Source organism: Medicago sativa, chromosome 6, assembly GCF_051527215.1.
Source record: "Medicago sativa cultivar Bolivia chromosome 6, Bolivia_mono, whole genome shotgun sequence".
Classification (NCBI taxonomy): Eukaryota; Viridiplantae; Streptophyta; class Magnoliopsida; order Fabales; family Fabaceae; genus Medicago; species Medicago sativa.
In genome coordinates, this window is record NC_140754.1 from 51,645,555 (window position 1) to 51,664,969 (window position 19,415).

The 19,415-nt window shown below is 37.8% G+C and overlaps 1 protein-coding gene across 1 annotated transcript; it reads right to left on the reverse strand.

Moving 5' to 3' along the window:
• Positions 1-13,020: 13,020 nt before the first annotated feature.
• LOC146915546 (uncharacterized) lies at positions 13,021-13,524 on the reverse strand. Its single transcript, XM_085721375.1, has one exon. The coding sequence runs from the start codon at positions 13,522-13,524 to the stop codon at positions 13,021-13,023; it is 504 nt and encodes a 167-aa protein (XP_085577501.1).
• Between the last annotated feature and the right edge of the window lie 5,891 nt (positions 13,525-19,415).

A 19,415-nucleotide genomic window follows, 5' to 3' on the forward strand; every position in this document is an offset into this window, starting at 1 on the left:
AGTGCAATTGAAACCATAGTCCTTACCAAATGGCGTTGTTACCCTTGACTCCAACATTATGAACTTAACCTCACCATGTTTTCACTGTTTGTGTAGCATAATCATGCATACATGCATACATCCATAAAAATTTTCCCATTCATATCGAAGGACCTAGATAATTCCTTGTAAACATCAAAGGTGTGGGCCTTATAAAAGAGGGACACTAGGGAATACAATTTCAGAAGTCTTAAACCAGACCTTAGCTTTGTCGGGGACTTTGTCTTTGGCTTTGCTACTGTTTTAATATTACGAATTGTCAAATGAAACAATGTTCCTTATGATGTTTACAATTGCTTTGGCGAGTCCTTCGATAAAATAAAAAAAATTTGTCCATCTTTTGCATAAGCATCATACATCATTTTGCATTCATAAAAGTTTCAAAACCGAGTCTCACAGAATTTGTCTTTTCCAACAGAGGTCAACCCATTTCAAAAGTGGTCCGATGTCGTCCTTCAACTTCAGTCCGCATATGCAGACATTCGTGCAAACACAAAAGATGGATCATCTTGAGCAAGAGGTCCACGAACTTCCTGGAGAGGTAACAACACTTCGGGCTGAGGTAGAGAAGTTAACTAACTTAGTATCTTCATTGATGGCTACACAAGTTCAGCCACTATGTACCCAACAACCTCGACAACAAGCTCTGCAACAGTTTATTCCTCAAAATCAGGCTCAGGGGGCACCGAAGTTTGATCCAATCCCTGTGAAATATGCGGAGCTGTTTCCCACTCTGCTTAAGGAGGACCTAATCCAAACTAGACCACCTCCTCCGGTGCCGAAAAGATTGCCAATGGGGTATAGAGTTGACCTTTCTTGTGCATTTCATCAAGGGGCACCAGGTGACGACATCGAGAAATGTTTTGCTTTCAGGACTGTAGTCCAGAGGTTAATCCAAGATAACACCCTGTCCCCCGAGGGTCAGCTACTTGTCCGGCAAAGGCCTTAACAACAACCTCAGTCACTGTACATGCAACAACCTCAACAACAGGTTCCAAAAGCACTGCAGTTCGATCCGATTCCTATGAAGTACGCAGAGTTGCTTCCGTTTTTGCTTAAAAGGAACCTTGTCCAGACCAGACCACCTCCGCCGATACCTACGAAATTGCCGGCTGGGTGGAGACCTGACCTCTCCTGTACCTTCCATCAAGGAGCACATGGTCATGACATTGAGCACTGTTTCTCCTTGAAGATTGAAGTCCAGAAGTTGATCGACGAAGATGTGTTGCTTTCAAGAATTTGAATCCGAGCGTGTAGCCACAATTGGGCAGCTGTCATTGTTCCTTCTACTACTTATTTGTTCAAATAATGTTTGCTTTTTGCGTTTTGCTTTTCAAAAAAATCCTTTTGTCCCGCCCGAGAAGAAAGTGAACTTGTGTAAGGCTTTTTGCTTCATGTATTTTCCATCATTAGTAAAAAAGTCGTTTTGATCCCGACTTTGTTTTATTTTATGCTTTTTTTTTCTGAAAAAAATTGGTAATACAAAAAACCAAAAAATATAATCATTCTCAAATATCTTCATAATCATAACTTATACTCACTTGTCAAAATCAATAATCAAATCATGCATTAATAAACCCGTTGAACACATTAATCAAGTACTCTCTTCCAACCGTGAGTTCCCTGTGTCCGAAGCTGAAGAAGGAGAATGAAGAGATTCCCGACGAGATCTGTCACATACTGGGGCATCTTAGCCATTAAAGCTGCGAACAAAATATCAAGGAGATTGTCTAGAAGATGACATTCAATTACAAAGACTGGCTCGGGGTGCTACCATTCGCATTGCTCAGATATCGTACTTCAGTACACATTTCAACAGGGGCAACCCCCCTCCTTCCCCAATATGCAACATGGAGGTCGTGCTTCTCGTGAAGGTCGAAGTCCCGTCAATAGGAGTTCTGCTAAAGTCCAAGCTTGATCGAATTTAAACGCATGACGACCTTGTACGAATATATCAAAAGAGGTTCGAAATAAGCTTCTAACAAAAAGGTTCGTCCCAATGAATTTCAAGAAGGGAACCTTGTACTACTTTCCAACCAGACTCTAGGGGCAAGTGGATGCCTGGTTATGAAGGCCCATGCGTAATGACTTTTACAATTATGGATGGTGACAAACACACACATCCTATGAATGCCGGTGCAGTCAAGAAATACTCTGTCAAAAAGTAAAAGCTCGGTAATTCGCAAATCTTAAAAAGCGGCTTAGGCAAAAATGAGCGTCTCGGTGGACTGAAAACCCGAAAGGGCGGTCCAGGAAAAAATTAGAGACAAAAAAAATGATGATTATCCTGATAGATTGAAAACCCGAAAAGGGCGATCTATGCAAAAGTTAAGGATCATGACAAAGTAACTGCATCAGTCAGGCACCATCCACTTGGGGCATCCAACTATCAAAAGACCTCCAATTCGAAGCATGTGCAGATCAAAAACTCGAAACAGGGGCATTCAAAGCTATTAGGGAGAATAATAGTTATTGTGTTCAATGTACCTTCCCATATATTTACCATTTTTCAAATTTTTCAAAAATACGTGGGGCCACGCCATTGGCAGGCCACCACTCAATTCATCAAATTTGAGTCTGTGCCCATTTATTTGGAACTCTCATTTATTCTATTTTGCAAAATTTCTTCTATTTTTTATGGCAATACTTGAAGCAAAAATTTTCAAAATACAAAACCTTTTTTTTTACATCTTTTGAAAAGTGTGAACAACAAACAAACTTTCTTTGAACTCTTGAGTAGATGAAGTGTACGTCAACATCCGCCTCGAGAACGGTTACACTCCGTAAGAGAAACAGGGCTAAGCACTATGGAGAGGACTTCTTCCATGAGCAAGATGTTATAACAATCCAAAAATACAAAAAAAAAAAAAATACAAAAAGAGCTCGCTAAGCTGAAAACCTGAAAAGGCGGCTTAGGCAATAGAGAGCGTCCCGGTGGACTGAAAACCCGAAAGGGCGGTCCAGGCAAAAATTAGGGGCACAAAAAAGGAATATACTCCCGGTGGATTGAAAACCCGAAAGGGCGGTCCAGGAAAAAGTTAGGGATTTTCAAAAGAAAAAAATAAACAAAAAATTATGCAAAAAAATGACTGTTGAAGCAGGCCGAAGTACGCTCTGCGCCGGTTTACAAATGGCGATTTCTTCCAGACTTGTGGTCAACAATGGGTTTTCTCCCTATGAGGCATTAATTGTTACCTTGTGCTGGGTTTTACACCGTCAACGACTTGATTTATTCAAAATAGTATCATCTCCAAGGAAGTTTGCCGAGTGTTTGTACTGCGATGCCAGTTCGCCTCCCATCTTACCTGTTTTGTCTGGTTTCATCAAGTTCACCTGTCACGTACAGTTTATACAGTCGTACAAGTTACATTCATACATTCATACAATCATACATTCATACATTAATATTTTCACATATTCACACACAATATCAATTCATAGATGGTTGCATCAGTCGCCCAAAGTCTTGCTTGGTCGTATCCTTTCGTCTCAGTCCTCAATTATTTCAAGTTGCCAGTCCTAAACAACGGACCGCTTGAGTTTACCTTTCATCATGTTTTAAACGGTCAGTTCCAACCAATGAATAGTTTGAAATCACATTTTATTTTCTCAAAAGTGTCGTCCCCTGCTTTGTCAGAAAACGAGATGTCACTCAATCTTTATCTTCTCAAGTATCTCACTCCCTGCTTTGTCGGATTACGGAATGTCAAGTGTTACAATTCCCCGCATTGTCGGATTACGGAATATCAAATGTGTCTCTCGCCGGTTTGACGGATTACGGAAGGTCAAAATCATCATTCCCCGTTTTGTCGGAATACAAAATATCAAGTGTTTCATTCCCCGGTATAACGAATTACGGAAGGTCAAAATCATCATTCCCCGTTTTGTCGGATTACAGAATATCAAGTGTTTCAATTCCCCGCATTGTCGGATTACGGAATATCAAATGTGTCTTTCCCCGCTTTGTCGGATTACGGAATATCAAATGTTTCAATTCCCCGCCTGGTCGGATTACGAAATATCAAATGTGTCTTTCCCCGGTTTGTCAGATTACAGAAGATCAAATTCATTCCCCGCCTGGTCGGATTACGGAATATCAAATGTGTCTTTCCCCGGTCTATCGGACTACGAAATGTCAAGTATGTCATTCCCCGGTTTATCGGATTACGGAATATCAAACGTGTCTTTCCCCGGTTTATCGGATTACGGAATGTCAAGTATGCCATACCCCGGTTTATCGGATTACGGAATATCAAACGTGTCTTTCCCCGATTTATCGGATTACGGAATCTCAAATGCGTCGTTCCCCGGTATATCGGTTACGAAATATCAGATGTTTCAATTCCCCGCATTGTCGGATTACGGAATGTCAAGTGTTTCAATTCCCCGCATTGTCGGATTACGAAATGTCAAGTGTTTCAATTCCCCGCGTTGTCGGATTACAGAATATCAAATGGGTCTTTCCCCGGTTTACCGGATTACGGAATCTCAAAAGTGTCATCCCCAACTTAGCTGTTCCAGTGATGTCACTAATCAAGTCAATTTCAATGGTGTCGTCCCCAGTTTATCTGTTCTAGGAATGTCGCCAATCAATTTCAATTTCAATAGTGTCATCCCCAGCGTTAGCTGTTCCAGAGATGTCGCTAAAAGTGTTGTCTTCATTAAACTATCGTCCCGAACCAATACTGTAGTAGACAATCTTTCCCTAGTGAAACTACATTTCCCCTTAGCATAGTCGGATCCCTTTCTTCAACGAACTTGGGTATCCCATTGTTCTTTCTCATTCCAGTCAAATCATCTTTGCTGTCCTACATTCATACAAACATTTCACGAACATTCATAGCATCTTAGGTCCAAAATTGGTGTACTTTGTATTTAAGTCTCTTCTGTCCGATCAAATCAAAGATTACATCTTCAAATCTCCGGACGAAGAAACTTAAATAGGGGCATCTGTTGTACCCCAATTTTTGACCTAAGATACCACTGACACGTGTCGATGGACACTACATTCATATGTCACTTGACCCTGATCGGTCTTTTAAAATACCTCATATTTGGTTCCGAGTCGTGCCCACTTCTCCCTTTATTCTTATTTTTATTTAGTCCAAATTTCCATCTTTTTTTTCTTTTTTAAAAAAAAATCATTTAATTTTAATTTTATTTTATTTTGATCTTTAATTCTATTTAGTCTCTATTTATTTAATTATTTCTTTTTTTAGATAAGTCCAAAAAGTCCAAGTTTGCATAATCTTTTTTTTTTTATCATTTATTTTCATTTTTATTATTTTCTATTATTATTAGTTGATAAAATCCAAATCAAATAGTTACTCAAAATTCAGTTTCTACCTCCCCAATTCAATCAACGCTCTGTTCACATATGTTCACATTTCCAGCATAACCGAGGGATTATATCAGCAAGCCTGCACGCACACAAGTGGGAAACCAAAAATTCACAAAAAATCTCCATCGCGAAACACACACCATTTCACAGAATCAATTCATCGTCACAAAACATGTCAAGAATTATCAAACCAAAACCAACATATGCGACCATTCATACACCAAACAGAATCATAACCCAACACATTCAAACCAAATTCAAACCCTACACATAACACATCAAAAGCCAATTCACCAACAAACCAATCGATCGTTCCAGCACCAACATCACCGTCGATCTCGAGTTCAACACGGCACCAAAACCTATCGCAAAATCCATTCAAACCGTCAAGCATCAAACCGTATTGCCTAAATCCGAACGCAGCCAACGAACGCCAGGCACACCGTAATCGAACCCCATTCACGAAGAGCTCAGTCGATTCAAATGACGATGTAGCCGAAGTCGACAAACTGACCTAGCAATACCGTCGACGTCCAAAACCGTAACCCACAGACCAGCCGTTGCAAATCATCACAACACCACTAATCCAGTCAACCGCCGTTCCAAACACGACACAAAAGGTCATTCTCTTCTTTTTCTATTACTAATTGTAGATCTAGGGCTATTATTTCGTCATTTGAAAATTTTGAGAGTAGGAATAAGTAGAGGGTAAGAAGAGAGAAAGGAAGAGCAAAAAAATAAAAATAAAAAGGAACTTTTAAGGTCCGGCATGGTGGCGCCGCCACTCTGGCCGGCCAACCGCCGCGCCGGTGTACTAGTTCTCGCCGGAAAATTGTTAGGAAGAAGAACAAAAGAAAGAGAGAGGAGAGAGCGGCTTTGAGAGAGAATAGGGAAGAGAGAGAAATTTGTGTTTAAAATGAAATAAAAACCACAGCCTGTATATACTACCCTGAACCGGTTCGGTTCTCCTGGAACCGGTCCAGGCTTGAACCGAACCGGTTTGAGCCCCCTTTCAGCTCAACACGCACCCAGCATCTATTTAGGCCCAATATGCATTTTTATTTTCTGCACCACCTGTTTACTGCCTGCACCCCTCTTTTGCATCATTTTTTTATTTTTATTCATGCATTTTAATTTCTCTAGCATTTTCAATTTCTTTTTATATTTATTAGATTAGGCTGCATATTTAAAATTCATCTATTTATTGCATACATGTTTATTTTGTATCGTTTATTTCTTATCATATGGAATTTAGGATGTATATATAGGCTTGATGTATATATAATTCATGCATATTTATTTTTCGCACATAATTTAGAATGTAAAATAGGCCTTAATGTAATTTATTTATTTTTATCGTAGACCCTAGAATGTATTAATAGATTTTTTGTAATAGCTTAGGTGCATGTGTGCGTGAGTGGGTGTATGTTTACTTTTATGCTCGGTAGTTTAGGTAAAAGGTCCTTGTGGTGGTCCAATGCCACTATAAGGTCCTTACGCTTTTTTTTTTTTTTTTCTGCTCCGTTAGTTTAACTTCATTCCAATTATTTGAAAACAACAAAAACATGCAAATAATATAAATTCACAAAAATATTTTCTTAAATAAACTTTGATCCTAAATCAAGTGATCCTTTTTTATTTTCTTTTCTTAATCAAATATTAATCAATTTAATTTTATTTTGAGTCTCTTTTCTTTAATACAAAAAATACAAACAAGCTTATTTTGCCACTTGGCTTTTCATTTTAAAACCTTTTTCAAAACTAATAAAAAACACCAAACCAATCAAACATCAATTTCAATTTCTACCACGAACTACGTGATTTTGATCCCTCACGGGTACGTAGGCAAAGGACTTGTCCTTCCAAATCAATAAAAATGTAGATAAATAGGTCTCCTTTTTTTTCTTTTAATCATTATTCTTAAGTTCCTTCTTTTAAGTAAAAAGCAAGTTTATAGCACATTAATTAAATGAAACCAAGAGGTTCCCGTAGAGTACTACGGACATAAAGGGTGGTAATACCTTCCCTTTGTGTAACTAACCCCCGAACCCTAAATCTTTTCAATATGGGGTGGTTTGAACTTTTTCCCCTTTTCTAAAAAAATTAAAATGTTCAGTCGTGAAATAAATTAGTGAGTCAAAAGATAATCAAATAGCCTTGATCTTCGAAAAATGACATGACACAGGGAAAGAGAATTCCCACACCTATATAGAGAGAAGCAAGTTCTCTCAAGAGTAGATGAAAACTAAGTTCCTATGCTACAGACAGTGAAAGAGAATTCCCACACATAAATAGGATGTTTCAACATCCTTCATAACATCAGACAGGAGTACCTGCCACACATAGAGACAAGAAAAAAATAAATTTCCCAACCTACAGAGTACTGTCACCAACCAACCATAGAAGCATAGGAAAAATAAATTCCTATACTTACACATGACAGACATGGATGTCAACAGAGTACTGTCACTAAGCACATATAGAAGCAAGGAAAAATAAATTCCCAAACTTACAAGTGACAGACATGGATATTTAACCATCTGCCTCACACATCCTGTCAACTAGCTTGGACTAGCACAAGCATACATAGAAGTATCACTCCCCCTAAATATATGAACTTATGAGTGACTACTTACAGGAATATTCCATTACTCCCCATGAATACATGCATACTGAAATTCTGAACACTCAAAAACTCCTAATGCATAAACAAAATGAAATCAGGATCTGGGCATAAAATCTTGGCTTAATAGGTCATTAGGTCCCGTAATTAATTTCAAGTTTTCATTTTGGTCCCATAAGTAATAAAACTCATGTTTTGGTCCCTTAATTGTCCCTCCGTCTGTCAAAAAAATCCCTTCCGTCAAAACATTAATGTTCCGTTAATTTTTGTCCACGTGGCAGGTATAAAAGGCAAGTTTTTTTTAGAAACCCATAAATTAGGGTTCATTCATCATCCACAACACCAAATTAAAAAAAAAATCAAAAAACTGGATCTACTTCTCTTCTAACCAAATCCAACATCACAATTTCATGACTCATTCGAATCCCACCCATTTTCATGACTCCACCCTTCCTCGACCCTTTATCTCTTCAATGGCTCAACATAAAAAGAAATTAGAAATAATGGGTCACGAAAATTACCAAGAAAAGAGATGAATTTAGAAGAACCCATTAACCTGAAGTTGTTCTAGAGGAAAAGGACCATGTTGATTCTCTTTGGTTTCTTGGTCGTGTTGTTGTTGATGATGTTGGGCTGTTTACTCAAGTCGTTGTTGCTCCATGGTTTAAAGATTCAATTTTTCTTCGAAGACAACAACGAGGAATTGCGGCGAACATGAAAAAAAAATCTGAATTGTGATTTGTACGGTAATTGGGTGAATTGGGGATGAAAGAGATGAAGATTGAAAGAGGGATTGCAACATTTGTTGTATTGTGTTGTGTCACTTTCAGATTGCATAATTGTTTTTTTTCTTCTTCGGATTGGTGCAGAAATCTTGTTGTTTGGATTATGAAAATGCTGTTGAATTGGTGAAGAATTGATTTATTTATTTTGAATGTCGTTGTTGTTTAATTATATGAATTTTGATGATTAGATTATGTGTTGTTGTTGATAGTTGTTGTTTCTGAATTTTTTTTGTTGAGTTTTTCTTTCTCATGAATATTGATGAATGTGAGTTGAAGATGATGAAGATTAGTAAGGTAGAAGATGAAGAAAGAAAGAAAAAAAAATTAGTTGTTGATGGTACACCGTAAGTTATAATAGACACGCATAATCTAATGGTCATTTTAAAAAATAGATCAAACGGTTTAAATTAAAAAATTTAATAAGGTCTACGGTGGATCACTCATAAAGTTGGTACACCATAGACATTTGGGGTTAAACTTAACATGCATGGATTTATTTGACAGACGGAGTGACAATTAAGGGACCAAAACATGAGTTTTATTACTTATGGGACCAAAATGAAAACATGAAATTAATTACGGGACCAATTGACCTATTAAGCCTAAAAAATTTCAAGGAATATTCACTAACTAGCAGACCTATCAGCAGACATATGCTAGCAGACCTATCAAAGGTCACACACAACACTTAAACTTTTACAAGTCATACACATAGACATGTTCCATGAAATAATGCAACAACAAGGAACATGTACAGCAGGGATACTGAGAAAAATAAATTATTAGAACCATCATAGAGATGTTGTAGCACAAGTGCTAACATCTACACAAGTCTTCTCAGACATGTTCCAACATTCTAGAGAACATCAGCCAGGAACATGTACATAAAATAAATACTGAGAACAAATTCTCAGATCATCATTCAGAACAACAAGATGTTGCAACATGAGTGCCAACATCTACACAAAACACAAAACCTGCAATAGTTGCAAAATAAATGCAACTTCATGAATACAGGCATAAGCATAGGCAATTAAAGCTGCAAAAGAACTGCAGACACACCAGATACATGAAGATAACACATATACATAAAGATATAGGGAGTATAGATATACCATTTCTCTCCCCCTTTTTAGCCATAAAATATGTCAAACACAGAAGATATAGGACTTCAGGAGTACTTCATTACTTGTATACCCCATAAGACAAAGACGTGCAAATAAGTAGAAATTGACAGCACGTCTCACACCACAGATGATCAGGCCTCCTCATGTAGGCAAATTCCCAACTTGCCTCTTAGATTTTCAAACTGTTTAGCATCTAAAGCCTTGGTAAAAATGTCTGCCAGTTGCTCCTCTGTGTCAACGTGCTCAAGTGTCACAACCTTTTCTTCAACAAGATCTCTGATGAAATGATGTCGAATGTCGATGTGCTTTGTTCTGCTATGTTGAATAGGATTTTTGGAAATATTGATAGCAATGAGATTGTCATAGTATAAGGTTAGAACATCTTGTTCAACATTATATTCCTTCAGCATCTGCTTCATCCAAACAAGTTGAGAACAACTACTTCTAGATGCTATGTATTTAGCTTCAACAGTAGATAGGGATACACAATTCTATTTCTTACTAAACCAGGAAATTAGATTATTTCCTGGAAAGAAACATCATCCTGAGGTACTCTTTCTGTCATCAGCACTTCCTGCCCAATCAACATCACAGTAGCCTATCATCTTAGAGTTTTCACTTGATGAGTACAAGATCCCATAGTCACTAGTGCTATTGATGTACTTCAGTATCCTCTTCACTTGAGTGAGATGGCTCATCTTTGGTTCAGCTTAATACCTTGCACATCACCTACAACAAAGGTAATATTTGGTCTGCTTGCAGTAAGATATAACAACCTCCCAATCATGCTTCTGCACATGCTTTGATCAACAAATATACCACCTTCATCCTTTGTCAGCATCAGGTGAGTTACAGCTGGAGTTCTCTTGTGACCACCATTATCTAACCCAAATTTCTTCACAATGTTCTTGGCATATTTGCTCTGAGAAATAAAGATAGTGTCCTATATTTGTTTAACCTGAAGACCAAGAAAATAGGTCAACTCACCAACTAGGCTCATCTCAAACTTTGACTGCATTTGCTGAATGAAACGTTGAACGATCTTGTTCGACATCCCACCAAAAATAATGTCATCAACATATATCTGTGCAATCATTAGTCTTCCATTATCATATTTTCCAAACAAGGTCTTATCTGTTCCTACTTTTCTGTACCCTTATTCAACAAGAAACTGAGTGAGTCTCTTATACCATGCTTTGGGTATCTGTTTGAAACCATACAGAGCTTTCTTCAATCTGTAGACATGATTTGGAAAGCTAGGATCAACAAATCCTTTAGGTTGTTCAACATAAACTTCTTCATTCAAGTACCCATTCAGGAAGACACTCTTTACATCCATCTAGGACAACTTGAATTTTAGTATACAAGACACGCCTAGTAACAATCTTATGGATTCCAGTCTAGCAATAGGTTCAAAAGTCTCATCAAAATCCAGACCCTCTATCTGAGTGTAACCCTGAGCTACAAGTCTTGCCTTATTTCTGGTCACAGTTCCATGTTCATCAGATTTGTTCTTGAAGCTCCACTTGGTACCTATCACATTCACACCTTTAGGTCTTGGAACTAAATCCCACACTTCACTCTTTTTAAATTGATTAAGTTCTTCTTGCATAGCTTCAATCCAGAACTCATCTGTCAGGGCTTCTTTGACATTCTTTGGCTCAATCTTGGACACAAAACAAGAGTTGGCAATGACTCCAACTGACCTTCTGGTTGTGATCCCTATGTCAGAATTCCTAATGATTAGGTCTTGATGATTATTCTTTTGAACTCTAATAGAGGGACCCTTAGTAGTAGACATATGATCTTGCCCAACATCTTCACTTTCATCTTTCTCAGGTTCAGATTCATTCACCAGGGTGGGTGCATTTGTGTCCTGAACAGGTGTTCCAACATCAGCATCAACATCAGGAACCCTCTCTTTAGGTACATCATCTATCACTACATTAATAGATTTAATCATAGTTTCAGTTTTGGAATTAAAGACCCTATAGGCTCTGCTGTTAGTAGAGCAACCAAGAAAGATTCTGTAATATCCCACTCGACGATTATTGCAATATTACCCGTTAAACGTGGCAGATGACAAATGTTTAAAGAAAAATAAGAATGATGGAATTTTTCTTACGAAATGTCGCTCAAGCACGAGTTAAGTACCAGTGTCGTACAAACACGTTTAAGGTAAGGGCATAATGGTAATTGCATGCAAAAGGGATATTAAAGTGAAATTGGTCCCAAAATATCCCACTTTTCTTATCCTTTCTCTCTCTAGGTTTGAGGAAAACAATTCTCTCCTCCTTCTTTCTTCTCCCACGCCTCTTTCTCTCTTTCTCTCCACCAATCCTTCCTAAATTTTCCTCTTTTCATGGCAAGCTTGTTCACTATAGAAGCTTATGATCTCCTAAGCTTATTGAAGCTTGGTTTTTGCTTGATTTCTTCACTTCTCTTCTCAAGAAGAGATTCAAAATCTAGGGTTTGGTTTTGATCAAGAAGCTAGGGCTTTGGATTGTTGTTTTTGGAGCTTATGTTGAGCATGTTTCATGGAATTGGTGAATCAAGCAAGAAACAACTATGGATTTGAATGGAAGCTTGAGGTTATATTGGAATCAAGAGTTAGGGTTTGAAAGGTGAGAAGTGAAGGTGATGCTTGGAGGTTGAACTTGTGCATGATGTGGTTTCTTTATGGTCAAGAATTAAAGAGAAACATGATTTAAAGTTGGATGTATGATGAATCAAGATGTTAGGGGTTGGTTGCTTGAGCGTGGAACTTGGAGCAATCACAAGAAACATGATAGGTGAGTTCTATAGATAGCTTTCCTACCCTTTGGGATTATGTGTTTGATCCTGTAAAGAAAACATGAAAAAAAAACTAGGGTTTTATGTATGAGATTAGTTGCCCATTTCATTCCATGCTTGCTAAACATCTAAATACTTGTCCTATGAATGTTTTCTAAGTATTTTATGATCAAATAAGTTCAAATATGCTTTAGGTCACTTGATTTTGAGGTTTTTGAGCCAAAAATGCAATTTTTACAAGTTCTGGACTATCACAACTCGCTGGGCGAGCTATTACTCGCCATGGCGAGTAAACATCGCAGCAAGCATGTTTTACTCGCCACCAACTCGCCATGGCGAGCTGACAGCACCAAAATGTGTTGTTCGATCGTCAGGCTTCGGTTTCTCCCTCGTCTTAGGTAGTTTGTATTCACCACTCCTCTCACATTGGATCGTCATGTGTGGTGTTATTGTACTAGATTTGTCTACAGAAATAGTAAATCCGGCCCTTGTCGCTTGTCGACGAACCCAACCAAGTAATTCTTCACGATCTCTCCATCTTTTAATTGTTGTACAAAATGACCCGGTGTTTACTTCAATAACACGAACACCGATAGGTACCAGTTTAGGCTTCTCTTCAAAGTTATCGGTAGATACCGATTTTGCTTGGTTGTGAACTATGTGAGCTTCAACTTGAAATGGAATTTTCACTTTAAACTTCACATCATTGGTAGGTTTGCCTTCGTCGGAACCTACGCTTACGCCGGAAGCTTCGCCAGAAGCTTTGTTTTTGCCCGGTTTCGGCTCAACGCCATCCTCCACCACATTTTCAACCATGCCACTCTTTGTCTAATCAATAAAAAAACCAAGATAAAATAAATAAATAACTTGTGTCGCAAGCAAAGCAAGAAGTTGCCCAAAATTTCAAAATCTGGGCAACACAGTAGCGTGAGTTAACCCACACTAGTTTTATCTTTCTGCGCAAGTTAACTCACACAGATCTTACAAACGGCGTGAGTTAACTCACGCTGAGCCCTACACCTACTAACAAAAAAAACGTAACTACTAGAAAAACCAGCAAAAATGGAAGAGTTTTGACGGTACATTACATGTTCTTTGATGCTTGATGAGCATAGAAACTTGCTTCCTGATGATTTGCAATGATTTGGAATGAAGGTTTTGACCCAAAAATTCGTACTTTTTGGATTTTTGGAGGTGGGGGAAAGAAAAAATGGAGCTTTGTGGTTGCTTGCTGGGTTTTGAACGAAAATAGTACCCAGCTTGAGTTAACCCACGTAGCGCATGTTAACTTATGCAGGGGCAATTCGGACATTTACTTTGGGAATGAGCATAACCATTTGGGTGAAGAGCAGAATTCTTTGTTATATATCATATCACGCAATCTTTACTCAAGTTACACTTTGTTTGGATACGCAACGATAAAATTTGAATCTCTTGTGGTTTACTAAGGTACTCTTACAAGCTTCAAGATATAATGAGAAAAACATCTCACCCTTAATCTTATTATTTTTCTAATCAAAAGAATAGCTGAAATTTTCAGAATGTCATTTATTAAAACTTGTGTCATTGAAGTAAAGTAATTCTGAAATTTAAATTAATATAACAATATTTTATGGATGACAACATTTTTCTTTTGAAAGAATGGATGACAACATTAAAATGATTAAAATTTGTTGAAATTTGCTTATAATTAAATATTTATTTCACGAAAAATCAATTTTTTCTCTCTTATATTTGAAATTAATAAAAGTATTTCTTCTATCTAAAATGAAAGAATGTATTCTCAATTTTAGCATTTATATTTTGACACAAAATTTGACAACAAATTTGATGGTTAACATAGTTTAACTATGTCGTTAAATAAGTTCAGTGGATATAAAAAATAACTTGTTGTTGGCTCTTCAATGGGTTCATGAGTTAAGCTTATGACCTATGTATTTTCAACTTGATTTAAAGACAGTGGGTGATAGAGTTGCTTCCAAGCATGATGCAGCATAATTGGGGGTATTATACATGGTTGTAAAGTTAATTGTATGAAAACTCTGGTGTTGAGTTTGTGCAGGGACAAACAAATGCAGTTGTCCATGAATTACTTAAGGCAGACACATTAACAACTAGTTTCCATAGTTTGGTTAATCCACCAAGTTGTATCGACTATTGAGCACATTTTGATGAATGAAATGACATAATTAATTTTCCCTCAAAAAAAGTTAATAAACATAACTAGATGTCCCAACTCATTCATCTTTTATTGAACATAGTTTACCATAATATTTAACAGTTTATTTGGTTCACATGATAGGATAAAGACAAGATATGATAAAAAGTTAGATAAAGACGAGATATGATAGTGGTAGGATAGACATTTATTGTAATATCCCACTCGACGATTATTGGAATATTACCCGTTAAACGTGTCAGATGACAAATATTTAAGGAAAATAAGAATGATGGAAGTGTTTATTACGAAATGACAGACAAGCACGAGTTAAGTATCAGTGTCATATAAACACGTTTAAGGCAAGGGCGTAAAGGTAAATTCTTGCAAAAGGGGTATTTAAGGACTTTAAGCCCAAAAATCTTCATTTTCCACCAATCTTCCTCTCTCGAGGGTTTGAAGCAAAATTCTTTTCCTCCTTCTCTCTAGAAATCGGTTCCCTTTCTCCCTCTCTCCCTCCATCAATCCTTCTTAAACTCCTTCCATGAATGATTAAGAAAAGGTTATGGAATCCACAAGTTCTTAGAAGCTTGGAATGACTTGGATTAAGCTTGCTTTTCATTTTGTTTCACAAGAGATGTGATCTAGGAGCTAGGGTTTGGTTTGGAATGGATGTTGGAGCTATGTTAAGCAATGTTTCCTCATGATATCATAAGTACATGGAAGCTTGGTTCTAGCTTGGTTTCACTCTTTTCATCACAAGGGCAAGAAAGAAGAAGTTAGGGTTTGATTGTTGTGAAGTGAAGATGATGCTTGGAAGCTTGGGAATCAAGTTCAGAGCATGTTAGGTGAGTTCTTAGATAGATTCCACCCATGAGATTATGTGTTTTACTCTTGTGAGAAAATTATGAACTTTAGGGTTTATACATAGAAATTTGTGACCCCTTTTACATGCCATGCTTGCTTAACTTGTGAATACTTCTAAGTTAATGTTTTACAGGTTTCCTATGATCCCTAGAGTCATATTATACTTGGAGATACTTGGTTTTTGAGGTTTTGGGGTCAAAAATACCATTTTTGAAGGTGCTGGACTGTCATGACTCGTCGGGGCGAGCAATTACTCACCATGGCGAACTAGACCACCAGAACAGGGGGTCTGCTCGCCCCCAACTCGCCACAGTGAGCAACTGCTTGCCATAATCCTCTGTGAAATAGACCAATTCTCCGGATTGTCGTGGAAAGACTTCGGAAGGTGTGAAATAAACCACCTATAGAGGAGAGGCACACAACAAAAAATGTATCCACGATCCTTGCCGGATCGATCGTGAAGAGCATGATATGTGTCAGCTAGCAAAGTAGGAACCGGATTCTTGGAGTGGAAGATCATAATAGCATTCATGTCCACGAAGTCATCAAGATTTGGAAAGAGAATAAGCCCATAGATGAGGAGTGCAAGAATAGCTTCAAGAGTGTCTTGACAAGTGGTATTGAGCTTGGCTTTCTCAAGAAGATACTCTGAAGTGAACCCTCGGATGAGAGCCTTAGTGACGAGATTCTTGGAGACATCGGTGGTCTTGAGATAGAGATCTTTAGCAATAACCAATGGAGTAGGAGGATTCTCAAGTCCCGCGAAGGGTACCCCCTTAGCAATAGATAGACCCATCAAGGAGGAATAAGCCTCTAAAGTGGGCACTAACTGAAAGTCTGGAAAAGTGAAGCACCGATAGTCCCGATCATAGAATTGCACTAGAGTGTGCACAAGCTACTCATCCACATTAGTCTGGAGAATAGTAAGTAAAGCCCCATAACGATGTCGGAAACCAATCGGATCCTCGACCTTGAGTGCCAAATCTCTCAAACTAGCCAAATCCACTTCCATGAACTTGTAGGACTTAGTCTTCCCCATTCCTACAATGTTTACAAATTCAATTTGTTTAAGCCCTTCGATAACAATGCATGGAAAAAGTTTATGCATGTATGCATGTATGCATGATTATGTTCAAGTTCGGAGAAAACATGGTGGGTTGAAGTTCAAAGTCGAGGAGTCATGGGTGGACACGGTGTCCGGTGAAACTAGGGCTTTAGGAGATAGTAACCGGGTTCTAAAAAGGTTTCCAAGTTGCAACCTCTCCGACGTATATCATGGTGTCACGAGACAACACTCGCTCCATGATTATCCGTAAGAAGGTCTAACTTGAGTGTAGTATCGCGTGACGACTAAAACTCGAGACAACACTCGGTTTAGCCTCCGCACTACGTCCTAGAAAATGGCCATAGTTGGGTTTGGTTATCTACGGTTCATAGCGTCATAGAACAATTAGAAGTAAAGTGCCTAAACGCGACAACACGCGCCGACAACATCACCTCCAAAATGCCTCAGATATGTGGGATTGATCGCATAATCCAATACACGAGGCAACCCTCGGAATGAATTGTCGATTATATCCCTCCTAAATCCTAAGTTCACTCAGCCCGGGTGTAGGACTTTTGATATTCTCACCCCACACGTTTGCAAGAATTTAAACATTTATTCATATAAGAAAGCAAAAAAGAAGCAAATAAAAACGAAAGCGCAAGCGTGGAAATAAAGACTAGGCGTAACTCTCGAATCTCCCCAGTGAAGTCGCCAGCTGTTTTATCTTGGTTTTCGGGTGTCAAACATTGATTACGTTTGAACCTTTTTAACCGGTGATATCTTATTTTTTCTTGGGAAGGGAAAAAGTAAGCAAAACCCTTGAGAATCGAGGTCCGGGAGTTGATTTCGCTATGGGAAGGTGTTAGGCACCCATAACGACTATAGTACCCTATAGGAACCGTCTTTACTTTCTACGCGCGCGCTTTATTTTTAAATGCTATTTTGAAAGATGATATTAACACCTAAAGGTTTACTAAGTGAAGAATTGGAGGGAGAAGAAGATGTTTGAATTTTTATTTTAATTGAATTGAAGGAATTTTGGTTCCTTGCCTACGTACCCGTTTAAGGGATCAAATCCACCGTAGTTCTCTTCCAAAAATGTTTTTGTTTTTGTTGGTTGATTTTAAGTTTGAAAATGGGATTTTGAAGAATGGGAAAAGAGGCCTCAAGGGCATAAGATTGAAAAAAGCGAGGTGGAATTAGTTATTTTGCAAAATGAAGGTCAAAGTATGATTAAAATTCATTGAAATTTGATTAAGAAAATAAAAGGAAAATACAATGGGATTTTGATCCCAAGGTTTATTATGGAAAAAAAGAATTTGAGTGATGTTGTTCAAGTTTTTTTTGGAAAATTGATTTTTCTAAGCGTAAATCCTAAGCATTCATCTAAACATGCATATCCTAGTCATATACCTAAAGTGATGTGCGTGCATGTGTCGGTGCTTGTGTCGGTGTACATCATTAGAGTCCATTGTCCTTTACATCATGCCCTAGTTTACATTCCATGGTCTTGCAAGAGTTTTAAAGGCATAAAGTAAAATACAAAATTCCTAAGTTTTACATTCTAATTTTTGGTGAAACTTAAAGTGCAAGAAATAAGATGGAGGAGAAGATGAAGTATGGAATGCTTATGAATGAATGAAACATGAAAAGAGATAGTTAGTGGCATAAGGAATAATAGGAATCGAAAATTATAAGCAAAGGGAAATGCTAAAACTTGGCAAAAGTTAATGAAATTCCTAACCTAAAAGTGGCAAAATATTCCTAAAACTTATCATAATGTTAAGACAAGTGCATGACCTATAATCCTCACATCATGTCAACTTTTCTAAAGGTCTTATCACACTAAATAATATGAGGATTAGAAGTACACACTCAAGTCAAGAATTATGATATGTCTTAGGCATATTTGGCACTTTATTCATGCACTAAAGTAATTACATAACTTGCAAAACAAGAAATCCACAAACCATTTCACAAGACAGTAAAACAACCACAAATTCAGGGGCATATCCATCACGAAATTACACATCAAGTACTCATATTATATGTCAAAACATCATGGCCAAACCATACACAATTTTAACAAAAAAAGCAAAATATTAATCAAGGGATCAACACATATATTTTCATCAATTTTATCATGTAAAAATAATATCACAAATTCATCAAAAACACATGGAAAACACATAGTAATTTTTTAGGCATTTTTTATAAGGAAAAAAAAACACACAGGGGTGTAAACAGCAAAATATCACCAAGAACACACAGGCAGGGGGGTGCGCATAGCAATGAGCTTTCAGGCATGCAAAAAGGCCTCAGGGAGAGAAACAGGCCGGGTTAGGGTTTGGAATGGGTCGAACCATGGGTTGAACCGGTTCAAGAGTGTATATAAGCAAGGAACCCGGTTCAATCCTCATTCCAACCCTCTCTTTCTCTCTCTAGGTTAAACTAGTGCTCTCTCTTCTCTCTACATCGCCGACGGGTTTCACCGCCGCCGGCGAAGGTTCCGTCATCTTCTTTCTTGGATCTAGGACTTATTTCACTCCTTTTCTCACCATAAACACGAATCCAACACTTGAAACGTAAGAACATCAATGAATTGGTGTAGATCGAGCATGAGCTCTTACGATT

What these genes read in the sequence shown, in the direction of transcription:
- LOC146915546 (XM_085721375.1), bottom strand. Translation starts at nt 13,524, where the DNA reads ATGGTTGAAAATGTGGTGGAGGATGGCGTTGAGCCGAAACCGGGCAAA.